Raw genomic sequence first — 27,737 nt, forward strand, 5'->3', positions numbered from 1 at the left:
GTTAAAAGCAGCAAAAGCAACAAATAACATACAATGGAATCCCCATAAGGTTAACAGCTGATCTTTCAGCAGAAACTCTGCAAGCCAGAAGGGAGTGGCAGGACATATTTAAAGTGATGAAAGGGAAAAACCTACACCCCAGATTACTCTACCTGGCAAGGATCTCATTCAGATTTGATGGAGAAATCAAAAGCTTTACAGACAAGCAAAAGCTATGAGAATTCAGCACCAGCAAAGCAACTTTACAACAAATGCTAAAGGAATTTCTCTAAGTGGAAAACACAAGAGAAGAAAAAGACCCACAAAAACAACCCCAAATCAATTAAGAAAATGGTAATAGGAACATACATATCGATAATTGCCTTGAATGTAAATGGATCAAATACTCCAAACAAAAGACACAGACTGGCTGAATGGATACAAAAACAAGATACTTATATATGTTGTCTACAAGAAACCCACTTCAGACCTAGGGACACATACAGACTGAAAGTAAGGGGATGGAAAATGATATTCCATGCAAATGGATATCACAAGAAAGCTGGATTAGCAATGCTCATATCAGATAAAATAGACTTTAAGGTGAAGACTATTACAAGAGATAAGAAAGGACACTACATAATCAAGGGATCAATCCAAGAGGAAAACTTAACAATTATAAATATTTATGCACCCAACATAGGAGCACGTCAATACATAAGGCAAATGCTAACAGCCATAAAAGGAGAGATCGACAGTAACACAACAATATTGGGGGACTTTAACACCCTACTTACACCAGTAGATCATCTAGACAGAAAATAAATAAGGAAACACAAGCTTTAAATGACACAATAGACCAGATAGATTTAATTGATATTTTTAGGAAATTCCACTGGAAAACGGAAGAATATACTTTATTCTCAAGTGCACATGGAATGTGCTCCAGAATAGATCACATCTTGGGTCACACATCAAGCCTTGGAAAATTTAAGAAAGTTGAAATTGTATTAAGCATCTTTTCCAACCACAATGCTATGAGATTAGAAATCAATTACAGGAAAAAAAAACAGTAAAAAACACAAATACATGGAGGCTAAACAGTGTGCTGCTAAAGAATGAGATCACTGAAGAAATCAAAGAAGAAATTAAAAAAATACCTAGAAACAAATGACAAGGAAAACACGATGAGCCAAAACCTATGGGACGCAGCAAAAGCAGTTCTAAGAGAGAAGTTCATAGCAATTCAAACTCACCTCAAGTAACAAGAAAAATCTCAAATAAACAATCTAACCTTACACCTAAAGCAGCTAGAAAAAGAAGAAAAAGTAAAACCCAAAGTTACTAGAAGGAAAGAAATCATAAAGATCAGAGCAGAGATAAATAGAAATGAAGAAAACAATAGCAAAGATTAATAAAACTAAAAGTTGTTTCTTTGAGAAGATAACCAAAATTGATAAACCATTAGCCAGACTCATCAAGAAATAAAGGGAGAGGACTCAAATCAATAAAATTAGAAATGACAAAGGAGAGATTACACCTGACACCGCAGAAATACAAAAGATCATAAGAGAGTACTGCAAGCAACTATATGCCAATAAAATGGACAACCTGGAAGAAAGGAACAAATTCTTGGAAAAAGTACAAGCTTCCAAGATTGAACCAGGAAGAATTAGAAAATATAAACAGACCAGTCACAGGTAATGAAGTTGAAGCTGTAATTAAAAATCTTCCAACAAACAAAAGTCCAGGACCAGATGGCTTCACAGGTGAATTCTATCAGACATTTAGAGAAGAGTTAACACCTATCCTTTTCAAACTCTTCCAAAAAATTGCAGAGGGAGGAACACTCCCAAACTCGCTCTATGAGGCCACCATCGCCCTGATACCAAAACCAGACAAATATATCACAGAAGAGAAAATTATAGACCAATATCACTGATGAACATAGACACAAGAATCCTCAACAAATTACTAGCAAACAGAATCCAACAACACATTAAAAGGATCATACATCATGATCAAGTGGGATTTATCCCAGGGATGCAAGGATTCTTCAGTATAGGCAAAAAAATCAATGTGATACACTATATTAACAAATTAAAGAATAACAACCATATGATCGTATCACTAGAGGCAGAAAAAGCTTTTGACAAAATTCAACATCCATTTAATGATAAAAACTCTCCAGAAAGTGGGCATAGAGGGAACCTACCTCAGCATAATAAAAGCCATATATGACAAACCCACAGCAAACATCATTCTCAGTGGTGAAAAACAAAGCATTTCCTCTAAGGTCAGGAACAAGACAAGGATGTCCACTCTCAACACTGTTATTCAACATAGTATTGGAATTCCTAGCCATGGCAGTCAGAGAAGAAAAAGAAATAAGAGGAATCCAAATTGGAAAAGAAGAAGTAAAACTGTCGCTGTTTGCCAATGACATGATACTATACATAGAAAACCCTAAAGGTGCCACCAGAAAACTGCTAGAACTAATCAGTGAATTTGGTAAAGTTGCAGGGTACAAAATTAATGCACAGAAATCTCTTGCATTCCTATGCACCAACAACAAAAGATCAGAAAGAGAAATTAAGGAAACAATCCCATTTACCATCACAACAAAAAGAATAAAATACCTAGGAATAAACCTACCTAAGGAGGCAAAAGACCTGTACTCAGAAAACTGTTAAAACACTGATGAAAGAAAACAAAGATAACGTAAACAGATGGAGAGATATACCATGCTTCTGGATTGAAAATGACTATAGTACCCAAAGCAGTCTACAGATTCAGTGCAATCCCTACCAAATTACCAATGGCATTTTTCACAGAATTAGAACAAAAATTTTACATTTCGTTTGTGGAAACACAAACGACCCCAAATAGCCAAAGCGATGTCGATAAAGAAAAAAGGAGCTGGAGGAATCAGGCTCCCTGACTTCAGGCTATACTACAAAGCTACAGTAATCAAGACAGTATGGTACCAGCACAAAAACAGAAATATAGATTAATGGAACAGGATAGATAGCCCAGAGATAAACCCACACACATATGGTCACCTTATCTTTGATAAAGGAGGCAAGAATATACAATGGAGAAAAGACAGCCTCTTCAATAAGTGGTGCTGGGAAAAATGGACAGCTGCATGTAAAAGAATGAAGTTAGAACACACTAAATTAACTCAAAATGGATTAAAGACCTAAATGTAAGGCCAAACACTGTAAAACTCTTAGAGGAAAATATAGGCAGAACACTGTATGACATAAATCACAGCAAGATTCTTTTTTACCCACCTCCTAGAGTAAGCGAAATAAAAACAAAAATAAAAATGGGACCTAATGAAACTTAAAAGCTTCTGCACAGCAAAGTAAACCATAAACAAGACTCAAAGACAACCCTCAGAATGGGAAAAAATATTTGCAAATGAAGCAACTGACAAAGGATTGATCTCTAAAATATAGAAGCTGCTCATGCAGCTCAATGTCATGAAAACAAACAACACAATCAAAAAATGGGCAAAAGACCTTAATAGACATTTCTCCATAGAAGACATGCAAATGGCCAACAAATACATGAAAAGATGCTCAACATCACTTACCACTAGAGAAATGCAAATCAAAACCACAATGATGTATCACCTCACACCAGTCAGAATGGCCATCATCAAAAAATGTAGAAACAGTAAATGCTGGAGAGGGTGTGGAGAAAAGGGAACCCTCCTGCCCTGTTGGTGGGAAAGTAAATTGATACAGCCACTATGGAGAACAGTATGGACATTCCTTAAAATACTAAAAATAGAGCTACTCTATGACTCAGCAATCCCACTACTGGTCATATACCCTGAGAAAACCAAAATTCAAAAAGAGTCGTGTACCACAATGTTCATTGCAGCACTGTTTACAATAGCCAGGACATGAAGCAACCTAAATGTCCATCAACAGATGGATGGATAAAGAAGATGTGGCACATAAAAAAAATGGAATATTACTCAGCCATAAAAAGAACGAAATTGAGTTCTTTGTCGTGAGGTGGATGGACCTCGAGTCTGTCTTACAAAGTGAAGTAAGTCAGAAAGAGAAAAACAAATACCGTATGCTAACACATATATATGGAATTTTAAAAAGCGGTACTGATGAACCTCGTAGCAGGTCAGGAATAAAGATGCAGACGTAGAAAATGGACTTCAGGGCACGGCGGGGGTTGGTGGGGGGAAGCTGGGATGAGATGAGAGAGTAGCACTGACATATATATGCTACATGATGTAAAATGGATGGCTAGTGGGAAGCTGCCGCATAGCACAAGATCAACTCGATGCCTTGTGACGACCTAGAGGGGTGGGATAGGGAGTGTGTGAGGGAGGCTCAAGAGGGAGAGGATATGGGGATATATGTATACATGTAGCTGATTCACTTTGTTCTACAACAGAAACTAAGACAACATTGTAAAGCATTTATACTCCAATAAAGATGTGAAAAAATAAATACAGAAATAAGATAGAAAGGGAAAAAACTAAAGAGAAAACTGTAAGAAAGAGTTAACATTAAGAGAGATATACCGTGGCTTCCCTGGTGGCGCAGTGGTTGAGAGTCCGCCTGCCGATGCAGGGGACACGGGTTCGTGCCACGGTCTGAGAAGATCCCACATGCCACGGAGTGGCTGGGCCTGTGAGCCATGGCCGCTGAGCCTGCGCGTCCGGAGCCTATGCTCCGCAACGGGAGAGGCCACAACAGTGAGAGGCCTGCCTACCGAAAAAAAAAAAAAGATACACCAATCAAATAAAAAGTGTGGAGTTTGGATTGTGGCTCAAGAAGCCAACTATTAAGAAAAATTCACAAGAAAAACTTGTCTAGATATTTGATAGCAAGAAATAACTGCTAATTTTTTTAGGTGTGAATAATGGTATTTTAACTATGGTTTAAAAAATGAAAGATTCTACAACTCTCTGAGGGTATGAATGAACAAAACATGGTTTTAAATTGTTATAATACAAATTTACTACAACATAAAACAATTTTAAAAAATGACTTAAAATGATAAACAAATGCAATTTGTAAATCTCATTCAGATCCTAAGTGGAATAAATTAACTGTAAAAAAATATATATATTTTAAAAATAGCCACAGAAATTTCAGCATATTAGGGAACTGTTAAGTCTTTCTGGTGTGATAATGGTATTGTAATGTTTTATTTTTGTTTTTATAAGACTCCTTATGTTTAAGAATTTTAAAGTAAAGTATTTACAAATAAAATGGTGTATCTGGGATATGCTTCAAAACAATCTGAGAGGGGAGAGGTGCTGTAGATGAAGCAAAACTGGCCATGAGTTTCTATCTATTAAAGCTGACTGATGAGTACATTTACACTATTGTACTATTCTAACTGTTTATTTGTATATGTTTGAAGTTTTCAATAATAAAAAGGTTTTTAAAGCCAAAAAAAGTAAAAAGAAATATTTATTGTTTATTTTAAACCAAGAATGTTTATTACTTAAGAACTAATGTTGAATCTTTTTGTAAAGCTTTTAAAATCTTAAACTCTCACCTCCCTCATTTTATTTTAAATATAGAATTAAAAATATATTTTTGTTGGCCTCATCCTAGGTGTAGATTAATAATCCTAGTTTACCACTTTATTTACCCTAATACTGCTGAGTACCTACCACAGGCTAATCATTCTTGGAGATGACATGGATATTAAGATGAATAAGGCAGTAATCTCTGCTCTTAGTTTTAAACAGTCAAGGAGGGTAAATAGACACTCTACTAAGAATAGTTAATTATGATAAAATAAATGTTCAAATAGCAGTATAGGTAAAGTACTATGGGATTATCAATGATCAAGTGATTAATTTTATCTAGATGATAGGAAAGCTTCATTCACGGAAGCATGTTAGTTGAGCTGGGCCTTGAAGAATACATTATTTAACAGGTGGTAAAAGTACAGAAGAAACATTCTAGACAGGGGAAGAAACACGACCAAAGGTGTAGAAATGTAAAATTTATGGCATGTTCCAAGGATGGTTTTTTGCTCAGTGAGGGTAGAACATAGAATATATGATGGTGAATGAAGGGAAGTAGGAATGGGGGTGAAATCAGCAGCTGGATACCCTGAGGCGTGGCATTTACATGTCCTCAGAGACTCTTATCACCAAAATGATACTATTGTCTGGGCTACCTAATAGTATAGTTTTGGGGGTGGGGTGCTAAACTGAAGTAGGAAAAGTGGGATTATGACAGCTCTGTGTCTGTTCCCCAGATTCTTCTTTTTATGTTTGGGTCATGATGGGAGATGAGAAGGAAAAGGACATACAAAAAAGTGGATCAAATAAGATTGAAATGACACTACAAAATTTAATAAACAAAACCTGAATTTAAATTTTCAGAAACGTTCCTTTAATCACTATGTTAAGTTTAGGAAAGATCTTTTCTGTAGCAAAAGAATAAACCTATAATTTCTGTGTAGTTTTGTTCTTCTTTTGAAGTATAGTGCCATCCAGTATAATGTGAGTGTTGAACTGAAATTGGCTTTTTTTTTTTTTTTAAGGTGGTGAAAACGGTTGGTTTGCGTGAAGTCTGGTTTTTTGGGCTGCAGTATGTGGACAGCAAGGGCTATTCTACATGGCTTAAACTAAATAAAAAGGTAAAGCATGTATGATAACATCCAGCTAATAATTAAGGTTCTTTGAAGTTATCATGGTCATGAATTTGTGCCAGAAAAGCTCAGAGTCTGACGGAGTTCAAGCTTCTTTTTACAGTTATCTCTCTGAATCATTAGAGGTATCATGTCTTTTAATTTAGTAAGGTACCATCAACTTACCATCTTCGAAAACAGAAATGTTCATTTTTGCTATTTGAAAACTCAGAAGTAAAAAATACTATGAGGTGTTACTTAGTACTTTGACCTTAATTTAAACATCTTAAGGATAAGCTTCTCAAGAGAAATTTCAATTTAGTTATTAGTTAGGATCTGTGAACTACCGGTCGCATTCATGAGCATAGAATCTTTTTCACACATACATTTTTTACGGGTTTAGAATCTTAATAGATTTAGAATCATACTTACGTTTTACATCCTACTTTGTTCCAAAGAGAAGTTTATGTGACTGTGGTCAGTTATTGTGAACTTAATATTTTTGACAGTACTTGAAATTACTATTTCAGGTGACACAGCAAGATGTTAAAAAAGAGAATCCTTTGCAGTTCAAATTTAGAGCTAAATTCTTTCCTGAAGATGTTTCTGAAGAATTAATTCAAGAAATAACCCAGAGACTTTTCTTCTTGCAAGTTAAAGAAGCTATCTTAAATGATGAGATATATTGTCCACCAGAAACTGCAGTTCTTTTGGCTTCCTATGCTGTCCAAGCCAAGTATGGAGATTTTAATAAAGAGATTCATAAGCCAGGCTACCTGGCTAATGATAGACTCCTACCCCAGCGGTAAGTGAAACGTGCTTTTATGTTATAGTCTCTGAAAAATCATATTTTAGAAGTTTGTAAATGGTTGTGTTTTTTGTTGTTGTTGTTTGTTTTAGATTTTTAAGTTGCCAGCTGGATCAGAGTGTATAGTTTTAAAAGTTATGACCCAGAAGCTACATAGATTTATATACTCTGTAATTACTTAAAGTTTCTGCCTCTTCTCATTCCCACAAGATAAGCAATAAATGGAGGCAGTGATAATTTGGGCTTGAGGAAGACATGACTATTGTTGCTCATTAGTAAAAATTCTCACACAGGTAGATAGTTGCTTAATAAATGCTTTTGAAAATAATAAGTGCCAGGCTATATTTCCTCCGCAGAATTAAAGTTAAGTTTCTAACTTTTCAAAAGACTTTTAAAACTCGGTTTTCAGACTCCTAGTCTAGGGCTCTGTTCTCATCTGCAGCATACTGCTGTCTCTGCTGAACTCGGGTCTGCTCACCAGACCAGGCAGGAAAGCCAGTCTACTGACACCTGGTTGTGGTGAAGGAAAGTGTAACATTTATTGCAGGGTACCAAGCAAGGGAGTGGGAGACAAGCCTCAGATCCACTGCCACTTGGTCTTTGAGTTAGGGGCTTTTTAAAGGGGAAGAACAAAGAGGCTAGAATTAATCATTGTCTTGTGACAGTTTGGGAGTCAGAAGTCTGTGGTTTAAGATTCTCTGACTAGTGGTCTGTGGCTTGAGGGTCTGTTAGCTCATCTTGCCCTGGAGAAACAACCTGAGTTTGTACGCTAATGATGATATCTATAATAGCAACTTTAGTACATTAACAATGTTAGCGACAGTAGGACATTAGCAACTTTAGTCATCTGACTTGGTTGATTAGTGTTTACTTAGCACAGGATTGAGGTCAGAGGGGACAAGGAAAGGGAATAAAGTTTTGGATAGAGAGATTAATGAAAAACGCAGTAAGAGAACTTGGTTTAGGGGGACTCGGTTTCAATATAACAGTTATTTTAAAGTAGCATGGCATGGAAAACATGGAAAACATCATTAGCAGAAGACCTAGATTTTGAATGCTAATTCTACCCTTTGCTAATTTTGTGGCCTTAGTACATAACTTAAACTCTCTAAGCCTCAGTGTCTGAATCTGCAAACTGGGGATAACAGTTGTGCTCTGTCAACCTTACTGTTTTTGATTACAGTTCATGAACTGTATGCTTTACAATTTTAATTGTGAATACAAGTGTTAGTTGGTAGTATTATTTATAAAATCTAGAAAGTACATCAAATGTTACTTTTAAATATCTCAGTTCTGAATTATAGTAGTGTACATGACCCTGATATTAGAATGTACTTGGGGATTTTTCTTTAGAATCCAGAGAAGTTATTACAATTCTTAGCTCAGATTCCTGAATTTCAAAATTTCTATTTAAAGGCAAAACTGTATATTAACCTAAAATTTCAGTTCTCTATCACTTCCTCATAGTATTTAAGCCCTTAGGTATAATTTCTTTTTCATAGGTACTAAATATGAAGGAAGACAAAACTACTTTGTCTACTTTTAATTAATTTCCTTTGGTTGTAAGCATTAACGATTATCTTTGGCTAATAAATTATATTCTGTTGTTATATGCTTTATAGGTACCCTTAAGTACAATAGCTTTAATAATTGATTATTAAATGTTATACTGTTCTGCTCTTTAATATTACAACGATAATAGTTATCTTAGAAGGTAAAATAATGCATGTTGTTCACTGAAAGAATCAGGAATATGAGATACTTACTAGTCTCTGTTTGTTTTTGATGATTATTCCAGCCCAAAATTCCTTTTCTCAGATTTTTTAAGCACTAAATTGAGTAACTGATTACTGGTACAGTAGAATTTCATTTCAGTTAAAAGTTTTTATTTTAATTGAGGTATAATTTATATATAGTAAAATGCCTTAGCTTTTAAATCAGAACATAAGGTAACTGTTATATAATCAAAATTACCCTTAAAATTGTTAATTGTTCATAAAATAGTCATGTTTTATCTGAACAAGTATAACATAGTTGTTCTTTCAGTGTTAGATCAGATTGCTGTTTGGGTGAGTACCAGATGAAGTAATTGGCTTACATTTAATAGTCATGTGATTAAAAAAATATTTTTTGATACTGGAATCACGTAAACACAATTAATTTAACTTCTTTTACATGCATATGTGCTGTAACCCATTCTATTTAGAAGAAGGAAGATAGCACATGCTGTTCAAGATTTGGTCTTTAGGGCTTCCCTGGTGGCGCAGTGGTTGAGAGTCTGCCTGCCGATGCAGGGTACATGGGTTCGTGCCCCGGTCCAGGAAGATCCCACATGCTGCGGAGCAGCTGGGCCCGTGAGCCATGGCCGCTGGGCCTGCTCGTCCGGAGCCTGTGCTCCACAACAGGAGAGGCCACAACAGTGAGAGGCCCGTGTACAGCAAAAAAAAAAAAAAAAAAGATTTGGTCTTTAACTTTGAGGGTCCAGTCAGGTGTCCTTCAAGTTGTTCATCTAAGGAGGACTAATTCAAGCTATCTAAGTTTAAAAGAGACTTATAAAGTTAGAATACTAAGTTTTTGGTTTAGAATGGAGAAGATACCTTCAGTCGTTGATTTATTCCATGCATAGTATATAACAAACTTTTATCACTAAGTATCTGGGGGAAAATTAGTAATCAGCTTATTTGGTGAACCTAAATCAAACACAATAATTTGATGATTTTGTTGGATGTTTATAATTCTTGTATTGAAAAACCCAGATAAGTAATCTGTTCTCCCACAGTAGAGTTTAGTAGTCTGCTGATAGGAATAATCAGCTCCACCAGATAGTATCCCTCTCGTTTAGAAAGAGCTAGATATACATAAGTTTTTGTGTACCAGGTTTCTGACTTGGGCATTTGGGTGGTTTGTAATACCTTTTCAAGGTAAGAGGAGAAGGAACACATTTCAGAGGAGGAAGATTTCAGTTTTGAACCTATTGAGTTTGAAATATCCCTAGTATAAGAGCAGTTTCAGCAGATTGTTGGGAGTTGAAGCCAGATTGTGGTGGACTGGGGGTGGTGATGTGAGGTATGGAAATGAAGGATGGTGAATATGAACAGTTTATGAAAGAAATTTGGCTGTGACAAAGAAAAATACTAAGAGGAGGGAAGCATGAGTTTATAGACATGTTCTTTAAAAGATGGAAAAGAATTAATTCCTTTATTCACTCTACAGATTTTTGCCTCTTTTGTTCTGGCACTGGGCATAAGTGGTGAGCAACATGGATGTGATCTTTGCCCTCTTAACACAAATAAGTATACAGGCATACCTCCTTTTTTCGTACTTTGCTTTATTGTGCGCTTTAGGTATTGTGTTTTTTACAAATTGAAGGTTCATGGCAACCCTGCATCAAGCAAGTCTTTTAGCACTATTTTTTCCAGCAGCTTTAGCTCACTTCATGTCTCTGTGTCACATTTGGTAGCTCTCGCAATATTTCAAACCCTCCACTAGCAAAACGATTATGACTCCCTGAAGCCTCAGATGGTGGTTAGCATTTTTTAGCAATAAAGTATTTTTAAATTAAGGTATGTACATTGTCTCTATGGATGTAATGCTATTGCACACTTAATAGACTACAGTATAGTATAACCATAATCTCTATATGCACTGGGAAACCAAAAAATTTGTGTGACTTGCTTTCTTGTGGTGGTCTGGAAATGAACCGAAAATATCTCTGTGGTATGCCTGTATCTGGTAATATATGTAGGCAGGGGACAATAAATGATGGAGTGAAGATCCTGAGAAAATAGAGGAATAAGTCTTTTAAAGTCCCAAATAGACAGATTTAAAGCCAGGTGGGACAGATTAGCCTTACCGTGAAGATCTCCTTTTTCCTGGACAGAAGGAAAAAAAAATGGGATTTTTTTCCTTTTTTTTTTTAGTTTTTATCTCTTTTTTAAAAGTTAATTTTAATTTTGTATTGGGGTATAGTTGATTTATAATGTTGTGTTAGTTTCAGGTATACTGCATAGTGGTTCAGTTATACATATATATATATCCATTCTTTTTCAGATCCTTTTCCAAAGTGGGAATTTTTGGATACCTGCAAACCAGTCATGCAGATTAATAATACAAGCACATTACACAAAATGCAAACGAATGAGATTTGAAATGCAGAATATAAAAAGCTAGAACATAAATCTTAGTGACATTTAATTTAATTAATCCATACCTTCAAATTTAGTTAACATTGTAATATCTGCAATTGGCTGCACTGATAATGCCCTCAAGGCTTGCCTCTTGGTGAGCACAGAGGCCAGATGGCAAGAGAGAGTATAAAGACAAGAAAAATGTGGAAACTTAAATGCTGTAAAGAGGAAGACAAAAATCTCCTCAAAAGCAAGAGCTTAAAAATGGTGTGTAGTAAAAACATCATGGTCTGTCTGAGGCCCCATTAAGGAATTCACTCTAAATAGTGAGCAACTTGTCCAAGGGAAGATTATATCCCAAGATTCCTTTATGCTGCTAAGAAATCTGTGGGTTTACCTTAAAATTTTTACATAGTAAAAAAAAAATTTAATACCACAGCTTTTGCTATCAGTATAATAGGATCTGAGTATTCATCAATAAAGGTGGATAATTATCATCATAATTCCCAAGGAGAATAGAAATACATAGTGGGATAGTGAACACAGCAGGTAAATTATATGCATGCTGAATTTGCTCATTTGGTGTTAAAATATTAGTTGTTGAAAATGAGAATGTTTGTGTTTGCTTACATTTGCAGAAGAAACACTGGAAGGATACAAAAGAAACTAATAAATTATTTGAAGTGTTGAGGGGGTGGTGAAAAAAATGCCTTTTCACTTGTATACTTCTTATATAAAAGTATTACTGATAGAAAATAACAAAATTAAATTTAGCAGCAAAGAAAGTAAATACATAGAGTCATAGAAGAATTAAGACCCAAGAATTCTGATTTTCAGTCTGTTCTTGTCTAATTTTTTTTTATTAATCATGAGGAAGTCATTTTCCCTTTTTTTGGCCCAATATTTTACTCATTTCAAACATTTGAATTCCCATAAACTAGCCACATAACTATCTTAAAAGCATATATTATGTAAAATAGTTTCAGGATCATAGAATCTTTTTATTTTGAGATAGTTGTAGATTCACACACAGTGGTAAAAAACGGTAGTGAGGTCTGGGTCTTGAGTATCCTTTTCCCAGCCTTCCGTAATGGTAACATCTTGCATGACTTTAGTACAGTATCACAACTAGGATGTTGACATTGATGCAATCCACTGACCCCATTCAGGTTTCATCAGTGTTACTGCAGTCATTTGTGTGTATGTATATATTTGTTAATTCTGTGCAGTTTTATCACGTGTATAGCTTTGTGTGACCACCACAGTTAAGGTACTGAATGATTCTAGACTTTTAAAAAGAATATTTGAATCTTAGAGGCATTTTCATAGATTTTTTTTTTCCTTGCAGTGTTTTGGAACAACACAAACTGACAAAAGAACAGTGGGAAGAAAGAATACAGAACTGGCATGAAGAACATAGAGGAATGCTAAGGTATTTGGGTGGTTATTTTCTTAGTATTTTTTCTCAAATTAAAGTTTTTTTTCCATAACATTTATTATCACATCAGATTATCCCCAACAGATTATTTGGCTTATATAAATAAAAATAAAGCACTAAATTTTAATCCAGAGTGTTTTTGTAATTTGTTTGGTATTACTTTTACTTATATATATATTAAAATTAGCTTTATTTCAATAGGGAAGATTCTATGATGGAATACCTGAAGATTGCACAGGATCTAGAAATGTATGGAGTCAACTATTTTGAAATAAAAAATAAAAAGGGAACTGAATTGTGGCTAGGTGTTGATGCTTTGGGTCTGAATATTTATGAACATGATGACAAGTAAGTAAATTAGTTGCATAGTGAACTAGTCATTATTCATTGCTCTATATGGCTTTGCTCTTATGTTTGTAAAGTTCTTTTTAGGCTAAATTACTCTTAACTGCTTTTTTCCCTCCCAAATTAAAAGATTCATTAGTGCCACATAGGCTCTCAGATAACATATATCTGTTTTCTCAACATCTTGCAGTTTCAGAGTTCTCAAGTGTATTTTTTTTAAATAGAATGATTGACTTTTATTTGAAGTGTACTTCTTGATGTCTTGTGAGTTATGTCTAGTAACTTAATTAAAATTTGTTCTTGCATAGATAAAGAGTGATTCCTTAAATGTTATGCCTGGCATGTAGGTTGAAATTGATATTAACATGTATACATCAGGAGCAGTGAGACAATGAATAGGTGTATAATTTATTGTATTTTGTAACACTTTTCTTTGAACATTTATCTTATAGGAATTGTTTTGAATATTTTTAGACATCAGTGAAGTAGAATATTCTTCCTGTATCATGCATAATGAACAGTGTAATTTTACCTTGAAATTGACCAGGAATATATATGTCAGGCTCTTAGAGCACTTTTCAGTAATGATAGCTACAATTGCTTTATTCCTTTCTTTAATTTACCATATCACATAAGCGTCCAAGTCTGTGGCAGTAATGCCTTCTCCTAAGACGTTTCTTTTTATTCTGAGTTGGCTCCAGAATTTTATTTTCATTATTTACAAGTATCTAATAAAATACACATTCCTAAGCAAATAGAATAACTCCGAAAGAGAGGATTTTACTAATTTTACTCTGGTATATTTTTTCATATATTACAAAGCAAGTTAAAATGCTATATCATTCAGAAGAGAAAATTTTGAAATTTTTGATTGAAAAGCAAAAATGACTTCAAGAGTAATTTTTGTGGATGAAATCTTTTCTTCTTTTTCTTCCTTTGGAAAATTTTTGAATGAGTTTCTGTAAGAGTACCTATTATAGTTATGACTACAGATAAGATGGGGAATGTGAAAGAGGGGTTAGCTCTGGATGGGAGGGATTGGGATTGGGGATTATGGACAAAGGGGGCTTTGGACTTAACTGGAATGGTTCAGTTTCTTTTTATAATGAGAATACATTCATCTTAAGGGATGCTTTCATTTTTTAAGGTTAACACCTAAAATTGGTTTTCCCTGGAGTGAAATCAGAAATATTTCATTTAATGACAAAAAATTTGTTATAAAGCCGATTGACAAAAAGGCACCTGTAAGTAAAATTCTTTTATGTATTAACTCTAAATTTCTGCCACTTTGCTATGATACCACTTGAAGAATGGCATTGTTCATTTATTGAATTGCTTCTGAGGAATATTCTCTTTTCATAGTTTAACTTTCCCAATGATGAACTAACATTAAGAATACAAGGTTTTAATCTTTTTACAACATGTAAATTACTAGAGTTTTATTTTAACCGAGATTTAACTATAAGGTAGGTAATATTTATTAGGAGTTTGTTGAAAATAATCAGCATTCCTATTTTACAAAAACATGTTGGTGGCTAGAATTAGTAGAGGTTGCCCTACTCTAAATTAACTTGTTTATAGAGCTTTGCATTATGAACTTTGTATTTTCATAACTTGAAACCTTGAACTTAAGAAATATTTATATTTAAATAGATTTTTTGATTCTTCTAGTGTCAAGTATACTCCAGTATTTTAACTCAGTTATTGGAAAGACAAAGATATGGAGAACATTTCTAGGTTAAAAAGCTTAACAGCCTTGAACAAAGGTCCAGTTTTGAGATTAATGGCAAAAGGCAAAACAAACAAAAAATCCTCCTCTGTGAAGGAACTGATGCTCATAGTTTCTTTGGAGAAGAAAAAAGAATAAATGACATTTAATGCACTGAGATGGTAAGAACATTAGCTTCTCCACAAAACTGGTAGGGAATGAAAAGGTGAGAAACCAGTTATGTGAAAGTATGGCATATACATGAGGAGTGAAGAAATTTTATGATTTCTAAACTATATGGAATATGACATTAGAAGTCATAGCACAGGTTGAAATTTAGTACAGATTATTGTGAGAGTGACTGTCCTTCATGAAGATTTTAAATTTGGGCTCCTTTATGTTTAGGATTTTGTTTTTTATGCACCTCGTCTGAGAATCAATAAGCGGATTTTGGCCTTATGCATGGGAAACCATGAACTATACATGCGAAGAAGGAAGCCTGATACTATTGAGGTACAACAGATGAAGGCTCAGGCTAGGGAGGAGAAACATCAGAAGCAGTTGGAAAGGTATGGAATTTATAGCCTTTCATTTTTAATTGATAGGAATAGGTTATCTAAAATTTAAGAATCCTCATCAGTTTCTTTGACATACTCTAAATTGACATTTTTACATTAGATTCATTGTTATTAAAATTGAATGATAGGGACTTCCCTGGTGGTCCAGTGGTTGGGACTCCCTGCTCCCAATGCAGGGGGCCAGGGTTCGATCCTTGGTTGGGGAACTAGATCCCGCATACTTCAAGGAAATACCCTGTGTGCTGCAACTACCACCCAGCACAGCCAAATAAATAAAATTTAAAAAAAAATTGAATGGCAGGATGTATTATCACTATCCTCTTTTAAAATGAGTATGTATAATTTTCAAGTTAGAAATCTTTGACAAATATTTCTGAGAAAATGGCTTTTCATGACTCCATAGATGTGCTTTTCTTTTATCGTGCTTGCTTTTTACTGACAGACTTTGGTATGGATGTAGTAGTTTGAAATTTTCAAGTTTGTTTTGCTTGTGATTTGTGTGTCTTAATTTTTCAGGGTAAGAATGTGCTGAGTATTTGCTTTGAAACAGTGTCAGTGACATTGTAGAACTGAAGTGAACAGTTACTATACAGAGCTGAATAACAATAGCACTCCCTACCAATGACACTGATATTTTTAACCATGGTTCACTTAGACTTTTGAAAAAGGTGTTAAATATATTAAATTGAGATTTTTGAAATGTAAAAATACTGAATAAACTCCTTGTCGACCCTGGAACCACATTACTGGGTCCAGCAACATAATTCCTAAATCTGATTCTATATTAATTTAGACTTTATGCTTTATTTGAAAAAATTTAGAGACCAAATTAAAGTTAACCTCTATTGAGGAAATCTTTGGAGAATAACACAATAATCTAAGAATAGAGTAGGTCCTAAAGAAAAAAAACTGATGACCCCTAACCATATATATATTAAAACATATGTCATGTTGACAATAACATGATTTGAATCCAGCAATTAAATTGGCCCTCTGCCAGATATAATTTTGCTACCTATATTTTTAGTGTTTGTATTAGATATATTTTTTTCTTAAATGTTCTGTGTATTTCAGATATTTTAGTAATTCACATTGCTCCCCTCAATTTGTCTGCCTTAGAGAAGTTTACTGCTTCACAAAACATTTTTTATACAGGCATGAAACTTTCCAGTAATTCCTGACCCCACCATTAAAGATGCTAAGTTGGAATGTTACTTTGGGCTCTATCATTTTTCACTGCTCTCATGTAGCTTAGAATCACATTGTAGTTCTAGTCTTACCTACTTTTTAAAATAGTTCTGTATTGGGCTTTACATTTTCTCTTTTCTTATGCAGCATAGCCTTTCCCTCTCTCTCAAAGGCAAAACTTTTTCTTTCTCTCGTTCTCTCTCTCCCTCTCCCCCTCCCCCTCCCCCTCCCCCTCTCTTTCTTCCTTGCTTCCCTTCCCGTCCCTCTAAGGTCTCCTATCTGAGTTAAATGAGAAATTATATCTCATACTCATCAAGCCGTAATATGTCCTGACCAATCTGCTTGTCTATGATGTTGATGTATTATTTACATTCTTAACGTAAATATATTTGTCTATTTGTCTTTTGTTTCTCACACATAGAGAGGAGTGTAGTGTAATTAATAAACACCATTTGGTGATGGTGCTATATTTTAGTTACTCTAAGGTCTAGATGAAAGTGGAAGATTTTAAGTTTCTTTCTTTTTTTTTTTTTTTTTAAACAGTAACAACCCCATGGTTCCTTTCTTGGATTCCATGAAAGGTTCCAGCATTTCATTAGCAAGCATTTATTGACTGCTTTGTACACAGTAGGAATTCAGTAATTGTTTAATTCATTTGAATGCCTAGAGGATGTTTTTTATTAGTCTAGCCACATAGGGATTGGCAGTGTTTCAGAAATGGCGTTCCAAGTCTTCATTTATTCCCTGCTTTACAGGTCAGAGAGAAATGACAGCTGTGTTTGTGGAAACAATTTTGGTCAAGCCCAATGACAAAGTAGCCAGCAGACATACTTGGGGGAATGCTCAGAGGTATGCTGCCTGTGCTGCTGGAATCTCTTGGGCAAGAACAGTAGCTGGGAAGGGGCAGCAAGAGGCCTCTTTCCCTACAGTACGTTGGCATATGTGGCCATATTCTCTCCCCATAACTCTGATAACTTTTTTTCTTATAGTGAAAATGATCTTATTTTCCATGGGTTATTGGTCCCTGTAGTCTGTGTTCTTAAGTTATTTACATCCAAATTGAATTGAGTTTACAGTTTAGAGCCAGATACCTACATGTCAGTTGTAGGTTAGCTATGGGATATTCTGTGCCATGGCTGGCTGCCTGTATCACTAGGACTCAGCTGGTGTCATGCAAAGAATACAGGCTTTGGAATTAAATAAATCTGGGTGTGAATTCTCTTCTGACACTTGTTGAAAAAGTAACTTCTGACCCACTGTTCTCTTGCCCTTACTATGAAAATAATAGTCCTACTTTCAGGAGTTTTTGTGAGAAATACTAGTGTCAGTATAGAAACATTTAGCAAAGTACCTGATGTTTTTAATAAATAGTAGCAGTAAATAATTCTTAATATTATTAATACATAGTCTGAATAGAAGTTAGTTTGAGAAGTTAGTCTGAATATGTTTTAATCTTCACTTTAAGAAAAATGTAATTGAGGCCATCTGATAGTCTTTAAAAAGTAATATATTTTAAAATACTTTTGGCATATTAGTACAGAGAATTGATAGTTTATTAGTGTGTTATTTATTTCTTAAAATAGAACAGCTTGGTCAAATGAGTGTTTCCAAATCCAAACTCTAAGTAAAAATATTTACATCTGTGGTTTAGAGTAATCACAAGAGGCTTGCTTCATGGGGAAAGTGGGACTTCATTTTGAGAGTTAGAGACAGGGGTAAGATATTTTCAGAAGATGAAGCTAACCTAAGCAAATGTGTAAAGATAAGGATATGCACGGCATGCCTAGTGGCCTGTGAATGGACCAGTTTGTTCCTCCAACAAGGTTTATGGGAGAAGCAAGCTTTTTCAATTTCATAAAGGAGACAAGACAGGCCTGCAAAAACTAGGTATCACTAAGAAATGTGGAGAGCCAAAGGCATTTGTATTAATTGAATGGGATGTTAGTTGGTGATGGCTGTAGTCAGGTGAGAATTCTTAATAAGATATGAGACACGGGCTTCCCTGGTGGCGCAGTGGTTGAGAGTCCGCCTGCCGATGCAGGGGACGTGGGTTCATGTCCTGGTCCAGGAAGATCCCACATGCCGCGGAGCGGCTGGGCCCGTGAGCCATGGCCACTGAGCCTGCACGTCCAGAGCTTGTGCTCCACAACAGGAGAGGCCACAACAGTGAGAGGCCTGTGTACCGCAAAAAAAAAAAAAAAGATACGAGACACAAGCCTCATAAGAGCGCAGCAGAGTAAACTTTGCAAAATGCTTTAAATATTATAGTCAAGTTAAATATCGGCTATACATTTATTCCCTTTTTCAGTACAAAGACTAAATTTTCCCCCCAACTTGCTTGTTACCTTCTGTCTTATTTCCTGCTTCCATATCTCCTTTACCTCTGTCCTTGAGGATGAACAAATGAAACATCAATAGGGAAAAGCTAAATAACACCAGTGCCTATCTCCAGAAGGGGCCATCTGTGTGCCAGAGCTGTACCTGAAAGGTTCTGAGTTCATGGAATATTATTACAGCCTTTGGTCTTGAGATCTGTTTTGTGGTGTAAGTCCTCATAAAGTGTCTCAGGGCCTCAGGGAGGGAGGGAGGAAGGTAACTAACTGTCTTGGAGAACAGTGGCAACACTGGATTTGATTGAGCAGAGGCTGGGGAATGTTGGGGGTAGGCTATTCAACATCTTAGAGTAGCAGCCTGGCACGGAAAAAAGTAGCTCTTGGCTATACTTAGCAATTCCTTGAAAAGTACTGTGCTCTTGCTTTCACAGACAAGCCTGCCTTTTCAGCTTTCTAAAGAATACAGAAAGGTCAGCAGCCTCTGCGGAGGCCACCAGGCCTTTGCTTTGCTCAAGGAAGTTGGGAAACTCAAACATTTCCTTAAACCTCAAGCTCCCCTGTCTTCTAGAGGGGTGGGGGCTCCCAACTCTTTACCTGTGTATACTCTTACAGGTTGAATAGGATAGGAAGAAAGAGGTGGATGTGCTGCAGAGTGAGTCCAAGTCTTGGCGGCAGAGGGGTGCTTAGTTACTGACTCCTGGCTGTTGAGAAAGTACCTTGTAGGGAATTCTAGAACAGAGGTGGAGCTCCTCTCACATGAATGAACTCCAAGCCCTAGATTATTAAATGCTGTGAGGATTTATTAAAACCAGCTGGAGAGGTATGGTCACCCTTACACTTAAGGGTCTATCTCTTGCCAGCTTGCCACAACTGTACCTGTTTATCCCCAAACTGGGTTGATTCTCTTTTCATGTTGGAGGCGTATAGGTACTAGGAGCTGTAGGAACTTTTAAGTTTAGGTTTATTGAGTAAGGAATTGATAATAAAACTTTGCTGGTAAGCTTATCAGAGACTGCAGGTTGAGAAACTACATGGTTTGGGCCTGAAATTCAGAATTGACATCAAATGGCAGCAATGTCTTTTAGAAATATTTAGGTATATTCACATAAGTGTCAGATGAAGTCATAATCAATTTTTTTTTTTAACGAGAGAAAATTATTCCCATTAAAGTAGACAGTATTATCTGATAATTAACATAGGGTCTCTTATTCATCATTATACTTCTGGCCCTCAACATAGAGTCCGACCCACAGTAGGCCCTTGGTAGATGTTTGATGAGTGAATTTGGCTATATTTAGGTATGTACTGTCATTCTAAGGAATTTGTCAAAGGAGATTAAACTGGTTTGTCATCTTGTATCTAAGCATAAGTTGGTACTACCTTAGAAATTAAACTTCTACTAATTAATTGTTAATGGTTGAAAATTGTTGCCCTCCCAGGTTATTTTGCTGTTTAAAGTGAAACAGCCTTGTTTACTCCCTTCAAGCCTTTGTTACTTCCCCCAGTGGAGGGCTCCTGCTAATCTAAAGAAGGCATGTCCTTGGGTATAGCAGCTGTGCAGTTAACTCCTTTTGTGCTGACATGTAATTTACTGTCAAGAGTTCATTTTAAACAGTCATTGACTAAACTTTTTGCAACCTCACAATTGTGTATGTAACAGTGTAGTCCTATATTCTTAACTATATGAGTTTTGAACAAATCTGAGTATAATGAGGACTGTTAAAATATTTATGCTGTAGTTTCTTAGTTGATTCACAGCTAGTACTTAGGCTTCATATGAATATTTGCATATATTAATTTGTAAAAGCACAATTGTAATTCTTTTTAAGGGCGCAATTAGAGAATGAAAAGAAGAAAAGAGAAATAGCAGAAAAGGAAAAGGAAAGAATAGAACGTGAAAAGGAAGAGCTAATGGAACGTCTGAGGCAAATTGAAGAACAGACATTGAAAGCCCAGAAAGGTAAAAGTTTCTTTTTGACACTGGATTCAAAATTGTTGCTCTGTCATCAGCTAATAGTATTTCTTACTACTGTTAAATCTTATTTGTCTTATCTAGAATAATTACATTTAATTGCCAATTTAATACTTGGTGGAATTACATCATAAACACGTTTAAGGCACATTCAACTATACAAGGCTCATATATTCTTTGTCTTTCATTTACTTAAGCACTCAAATATTTTTATGTGTACCCTTATATATTATGAATGCCTGTATGTAGTAATTTATTCCTATCACTATTCAGGGTTCCATAAACAAAAACACGTTTTCAATACTCTCTGGTACTTAAACAAAAGCATTTTATGGATATGTAAGAACTTCAAGGCATCTAGGTAATTAAAGGCATTTTAAGCTATTCTGACTATTTAAACTCTTCTGGAACTGTCTCTAAATTTAATTTCAGTATATTAAAAATAATGCACAACACATAGTAGAAGTGTTTTGTTTGTTTGTTTTCGGTAACATGTTTGGAAGAACCTATGACCTAGGCAGTAGGTAACCAAAATGCTACAGTGTATATATAGAAAGGATACATTGGATTTAGAGAGTGTGGTTTATATAAAGGAACTCTAGAATATACTAATTTCAAACAAGAAATAGTGGGGAGAACAAAAGAAAAAAGATATTGAGTAAAATAGGATGTTATGTTCCTTCCTAAGCAGTAAGATCTAGGGGATAACATGAAAATCTACATTATTTATAAAATTAAATTAATACCTGCTTTTCTGACAACTAGTAGGACCAGCCATTCACTTCTGTTGGAAATAGCTAATGATCTTAGTTAGGGTTTATTTTCATTCCTTACATTAGCCTACCGTGGTGGGGAGATGCTGTTGAGCAGTGGGTAGAATAACTTGCAGATGGGTGGCTAGCGGAGGAAGTCACAAAGACTGTTATAAGTCCACAAACTGATCATTCCAATTGCAAGATGATTGGAAATAATATTTCTAAGAGAAGAAATAGAAAAAAAAAACCCCTGGATTTTATTCTGACTTATTAGAAGCCTCATTTCTCAGAGCTAGAAAAGACCTAGAAAGTATTTAGCTTAAAGCCCAGAGGTAGTAGAGACTTATTTGCAGACCATAACACAAGGGTAGAACTTGTTTCCTGAATTCCAACTTGATGCTGTTTCTCCCACTCTAGGTGCTTTTTCATCAGTTAAAAAAGCAGACATTTGTGATGCGCCTACTTTGTGCTGTGTTTTCGAAAGACAGATACATAGCATGCGTGGGAGTGAAGCCTGTGTGGTTGACAGAAATGAGATGTATACATTAAAAATATTAATAAAGTGAGGTAACATGTGCTAAGCACCATGTGAAGAGTACGAGCAATACTCTTAGAGGAAGAATAGTGTAAAAAAAAAAAAATCTGGAGTATACTAAAGTGTGTTTTTTAAAAAAGGAAAGTTTAGGGCTTCCCTGGTGGCGCAGTGGTTAAGAATCCGCCTGCCAATGCAGGGGACACGGGTTCGAGCCCTGGTCCAGGAAGATCCCGCATGCCACGGAGCAACTAAGCCCGTGCACCACAACTACTGAGCCCGTGCTTTAGAGCCCGTGAGCCACAACTACTGAGCCTGCGTGCCGCAGCTACTGAAACCCACGTACCTAGAGCCCGTGCTCTGCAACAAGAGAAGCCACCGCAGTGAGAAGCCCGCACACTGCAACGAAGAGTAGCCCCCCGCTCAACGCAGCCAGAGAAAGCCCGTGAGTAGCAACGAAGACCCAATGCGGCCAAAAATAAATAAATAAAATAATTTTTTTTAAAAAAAGGAAAGTTTAAAGAAATGTATGATAGTGCTCTGATTTTAAAGAGAAGATTGAAGGATAGTACTTTTTCATTTACATAATACATTTTCTTAGAGAATAGCTATTTACTAAATCTTTCAATCTTATTTATTTAGGATGTATAATAAAAATATTAATGATTTACATACAGAAAAGTACTCAAGTAAAGAAGCACCAAAAAATATAAGGAAGATAAAACATAAGAAAGAATATAGAGCATGCCTGTCAAGACAGTTTCAAATCAGTCATCCTAAGGCAAAGGACATCCAGTTTGTTTTGTTTTGTTTTTCTAATAATACAGCTTTTCCAGGCTGTCCTAAACTCTGCATGGTTGTCTTGTAATTTATGCTAAATTCTCATTCAAATGCAGTAACTCTGGTCATATCTAAATCATGATATTTAGTAGATAAACCCATAAGTTTTTGTGAAAAGAAACTTCCATACTTCATTATTGTCATTTTCTTGAAAAAAATTTTATTGAAGTCATTATTTGAAATGTCATAAATCATTAAATACAACCATTCTGACATTTTGCATTGCCATAATTCATCATTGTTAAATTATTTAGCTTCCTTTATCATTCTTTTAACCATCTTTAAGATATATTGGTGACTATATTTGAGATACAATACAGCCAAACTTGCATTTAGTCACTATTGCAACAAATATCAAAGTGAATTTCCACCTTCACAAAGACAAACCACAGGAAAGAGTTGGGGGTATAGTGATTTCATTCATTCTGGATACTTGTTAAACACCTAGTACTTAATAAGTACACCCAGTACTGCTCTAGGCATTGTTCTAGGTATTGGGGATATAGTATTGAACAGATAAGTTTCCTACTCTCATGTAGCTTACAGTTTATTGAGGAAAGACAGAGTAATAAAATTAACAGATAATAAAAATCATCTTATGTAGTTCGAAGTGCTGTGAAGGAGATAAACAGGATAATGTGATAAAAGTAGTAATAGTAAGTAGGAGGGGTTTAGGTATGCATTGTTTACAAATAGGAGCCAAGCTTTAATTCTGTCATTAACTTATGACCATAAGCAAGTCATTTTAGCCTCTAGATTTCCTTATGTTCCTAATTTCTAAAATGGAGGTAAATAATCCCTAATTTAGCTTTTTGAGATTTTTTGATATTTAAAGTTATATTAAAGTTTTTTGTTGTTGAAATTTTTTCATAGGTATAATAATGTGCATACCTCTTAGGTGTAAGGCTCAATGAATTTTTACAAAGTGTTTATTTTTGTAACTACCCAGAACAGGATAGAGAACATTACCTGCCCTCAGGGAACCCCACCTTGTGTCCCTTTGCAGTCATTTTTTCACCCCAGATGTATATCATTCTGATTTATATCATCATGAGGTTTAGTCTTACCTTTTTTTCTAATAGCTCTGTTGAGATATAACTTACATACCACACAGCCATTTGAAGTGTACAATTTAATAGCTTTTAGTATGTTTGCATAGTTGTGCAGCCTCCATCACAGTTTTAGAACAACTTCATCACCCCAGAAAGAAGTCCCATACCTGTTAGCAGTCGCTCCCAGTTATTCCCAATTCTCCCTCCCTCAGCCTTAGGCAGCTACTAATTTACTTTTTATCTCTATAGACTTGCCTTCTGGACATTTCATGTGAATGCAGTCATGCAAAATGTGATCTGTTGTGACTTGCGCTGAGCATAATGTTTTCAGGGTCCATCATGTTTTAGCATGTATCAAGGACTTTATGCGTATAATGCTACATTTTACTTTTTCATCAGTTGTTTCCACTGTTTGGCCATTGTGAATATGCTGCTATGAACATTTGTGTACAAGTTATTGTGTATCTGTACGTTTTCATTTCTTTTGGGTATAAGCCTGGGAGTGGAATTGCTGGGTCATATGTTTAACTTTTTGAGGACATATGCATCTGATTTCTAAAACAATTATATGTCATTTAACATTCATACCAGCAAGGCATGTTTTCTCCACATCCTCACCAACACTTGTTAATCTTTATCTTTTGGATTATAGTCATGATAATGGGTGCGAAGTGGTATCTCATTGTGGTTTTGATTTGCATTTTCCTAATGGCTAATGATGTTGAGTATCTTTCCATATCCTTATTGGCCATTTACATATCTTCTTTGGAAAAATGTATTTTCAAATTTTCTGCCTATTTTTCAATCATGTTTTTTTTTGTTGTTGATGTATAAGAGTTTTTTTTAATATTTGTGTGTAAATCCCTTATCATATATCAGATATATGATATGCAAGTATTTTCCCCTGTTCCGTGGGTAATCTTTTCACTTTGTTGATGGTGTTAAATTTGGTTTTAAATTTGGATGAAGTCCAATTTATTTATTTATTTATTTTGGCTTTTATTGCTTGTGCTTTCAGTGTAATGCCTTAGAATCATCTTGCCTATGTTTGAACTACATAGAAATGAATTCATGTGTACTTTTGGCTTCTTTTTGCTCAAACTTATGCAGGTAGCTATAGTTTGTTTTTTCACATTGTTGTGTAATATTCTATTGCATGTATTTACCTCAGTTTATGCATTCTACTGGTGATGGACATTTGTAATATTTCAAGTTTGGGGCTGTTATAAAATAAGGCTGCTATGAGCATTCTTGAACATAGCACTGGGTGTACATACCTACTAGTTTGTGGGATGTACACATCTAGGAGTGGAATTTAGGGATCACAGCTGTATAGAGCTATAGTAGATACAGCCACCAGTTTCCCAAAGTGGTTGTATCAAATTTCATTCCTACCACTGCTCTACATCTTCATCATTATATTCACCACTCATTATCAGGGTTTCTTTTTTTGTTTTGTTTGTTTAGCCATTCTGGTGAATACAATGAGTACAGTGCATTTTCTTGATGACTGATGATTTTGAGCACCTTAGCAAATGCTTATAGCTGTCTGTGAAGTGCCTTTTCACTTATTTTGCCCATTCAAAAAAAAAATTGGATTTTCTTCTTTTTCTTATTGATCTGTAGTAGTTCTTTACATGTATTGTAAAAACATCTCTCCGTGGTTTACCTTTTTACTCTCTTAATGGTGTCATTTAATGAAAAGACAGTCTTAACTTTAATCTCCATTTATCACTTTTTCCTTATGGTTGTGAATGTATTATTGTTTACTACCTCCTAGAAACTTTGTTTTACCTTTCACATTTAGGTCCACAGTCCATATGTAAGTGATTTTTATAAGAGTCAAGGTTTGTTTTTTCCCGTACGTATTTCTAACTGACCCAGACCCATTTATTGCAAAGACTTTGTACCATACATAGCATCACCTTTGTCACAAATCCAGAAGTCTGTATGTATGCATCTGTTTCTAGACTCTTTTCTGTTCCACTTATCTATTTGTCTATCCTATTGCCAATGCCACAGTGTTCAGTTACTAGTTGTACCTAAAAAGATTTTTAACTGATGTGTCATAAATAAGTCATAGGTATATAATAAAATGGTAGGAAGCATGTTTCAAAGACAAGGCAACTCTTGGGCTCCCATGTTACTTAACTTTATCTTTTATCTTTTATGGTATTAGTTGTTAATTGTTACACATTATATATTTTCATAAATTATAATCCTGAAATTGAGAAAAGGAAAATAATTACTTGAAAAAGTTAATACAGAGAGCCATTTAGTTTATAACAGGACAAACTAAGTCTCCAGAAGAGTTTAATATCTGCCAAGACTGGACTTCTCCATTTAAGTCAACGGACTGAATATTCTGCATATTTCACAGAATAAACCCTCTCCTCCCATGGTATTGCTAGGTGATACACCTCCTGGATCATCCCTGGGTTGGTAGTTTTCTCTTTGTTTGCTGTATTAACTATACTTTTCCTTTCTTCCCATCTCTGGTAGCTTCCTTTTCTACTTATTCACAATCCTTTTCTTAATAGAGAGCTCCTGGAGAGGAAGTTCTGGGGATGGAAAATCCAGGAGAGGAAGATCAGCTGTTGAAATGTCTTTGCTGCAAACCTCTGTGGATTGAGGATGTGATAACAGTTTCTCAATGTGATGACAAGCTCTGTAACTCTGATTTATCTTCTAAGTTGGCATTTATAATACAGCTTTTCTGTTGGGTTTCCCACCGCTGCCTAAGTCTGGTCTTTTCAGATTTTCTTCCTTTAAGCTTTCATTCTCAGCCACAGGAGGAGCTTCACATGCTCTTCACATTTGCAGTATTGCTGTTTATTTGGTGGTTAGAAATGTTTTATCTTTTTTGAGGTGGGGAGGGGGCTTTTTTTTTTTTTTCCTTCAATGCATGATTCTAGTGCACTGGCTTACTGTTTTGCTAAAATAAAATTAGTAGTGTATTTGGGTCCCTGTCAAAGAGCTCCTGAATTTTTAGCTGGTTTTTCTTTATAGAGGGCCTGTGGATTGTGAACCTAAATGTTAAAGGTAGAATGAAGTTTCTAGAAGGTAGTAAAGGAGAGAATGTGTTCATAACCATAAGGAAAAGATTGATAAATTGAACTTTTATAATTATAAAGGGGACTCTGGCCCTTGGCATCTCTGCAGAGGGTTTGAAGGACCCCTGAACATCTGTTTCTACGTTATTGTAAGTGTTCCTCTGGCCGTTGATTCTTTCCCTATGCTTTGCTTTTTTTCCACCTCTCCTAGATGAGCAGTGTCAATCATAGTTATTTTAATGACCTTGCTTGCAAACTCCAATGTCTGGATAATCTATGGGCCTATTCTATAGTCTGTTTTCCCTTTTTGGGGTGGGGGGAGGGGGTCAGGGGCTCATTTGGTCCTGTCTGGTATACCTGGTAATTTTGATTGAATGCCCAACATTGTATATGAAA

At 35.4% G+C, this 27,737-nt stretch overlaps 1 protein-coding gene across 2 annotated transcripts in view; it reads left to right on the forward strand.

Moving 5' to 3' along the window:
• The window catches only part of RDX (radixin), a 101,416-nt gene that overhangs the window by 32,474 nt on the left and 41,205 nt on the right, over window positions 1–27,737 (forward strand). For both annotated transcript variants that reach the window (XM_027082369.1, XM_027082368.1), the window contains exons 4-10: window positions 6,526–6,621; window positions 7,143–7,417; window positions 12,896–12,979; window positions 13,187–13,333; window positions 14,478–14,574; window positions 15,444–15,607; window positions 20,967–21,097. In XM_027082369.1, coding sequence (XP_026938170.1) covers window positions 6,526–6,621; window positions 7,143–7,417; window positions 12,896–12,979; window positions 13,187–13,333; window positions 14,478–14,574; window positions 15,444–15,607; window positions 20,967–21,097 — 994 coding nt within the window. The remainder of the gene's footprint in view (window positions 1–6,525; window positions 6,622–7,142; window positions 7,418–12,895; window positions 12,980–13,186; window positions 13,334–14,477; window positions 14,575–15,443; window positions 15,608–20,966; window positions 21,098–27,737) is intronic.

This window comes from Aethalodelphis obliquidens, unplaced genomic scaffold (assembly GCF_003676395.1).
Source record: "Aethalodelphis obliquidens isolate GAN/ISIS:26980383/991018 unplaced genomic scaffold, ASM367639v1 scaffold46, whole genome shotgun sequence".
Classification (NCBI taxonomy): Eukaryota; Metazoa; Chordata; class Mammalia; order Artiodactyla; family Delphinidae; genus Aethalodelphis; species Aethalodelphis obliquidens.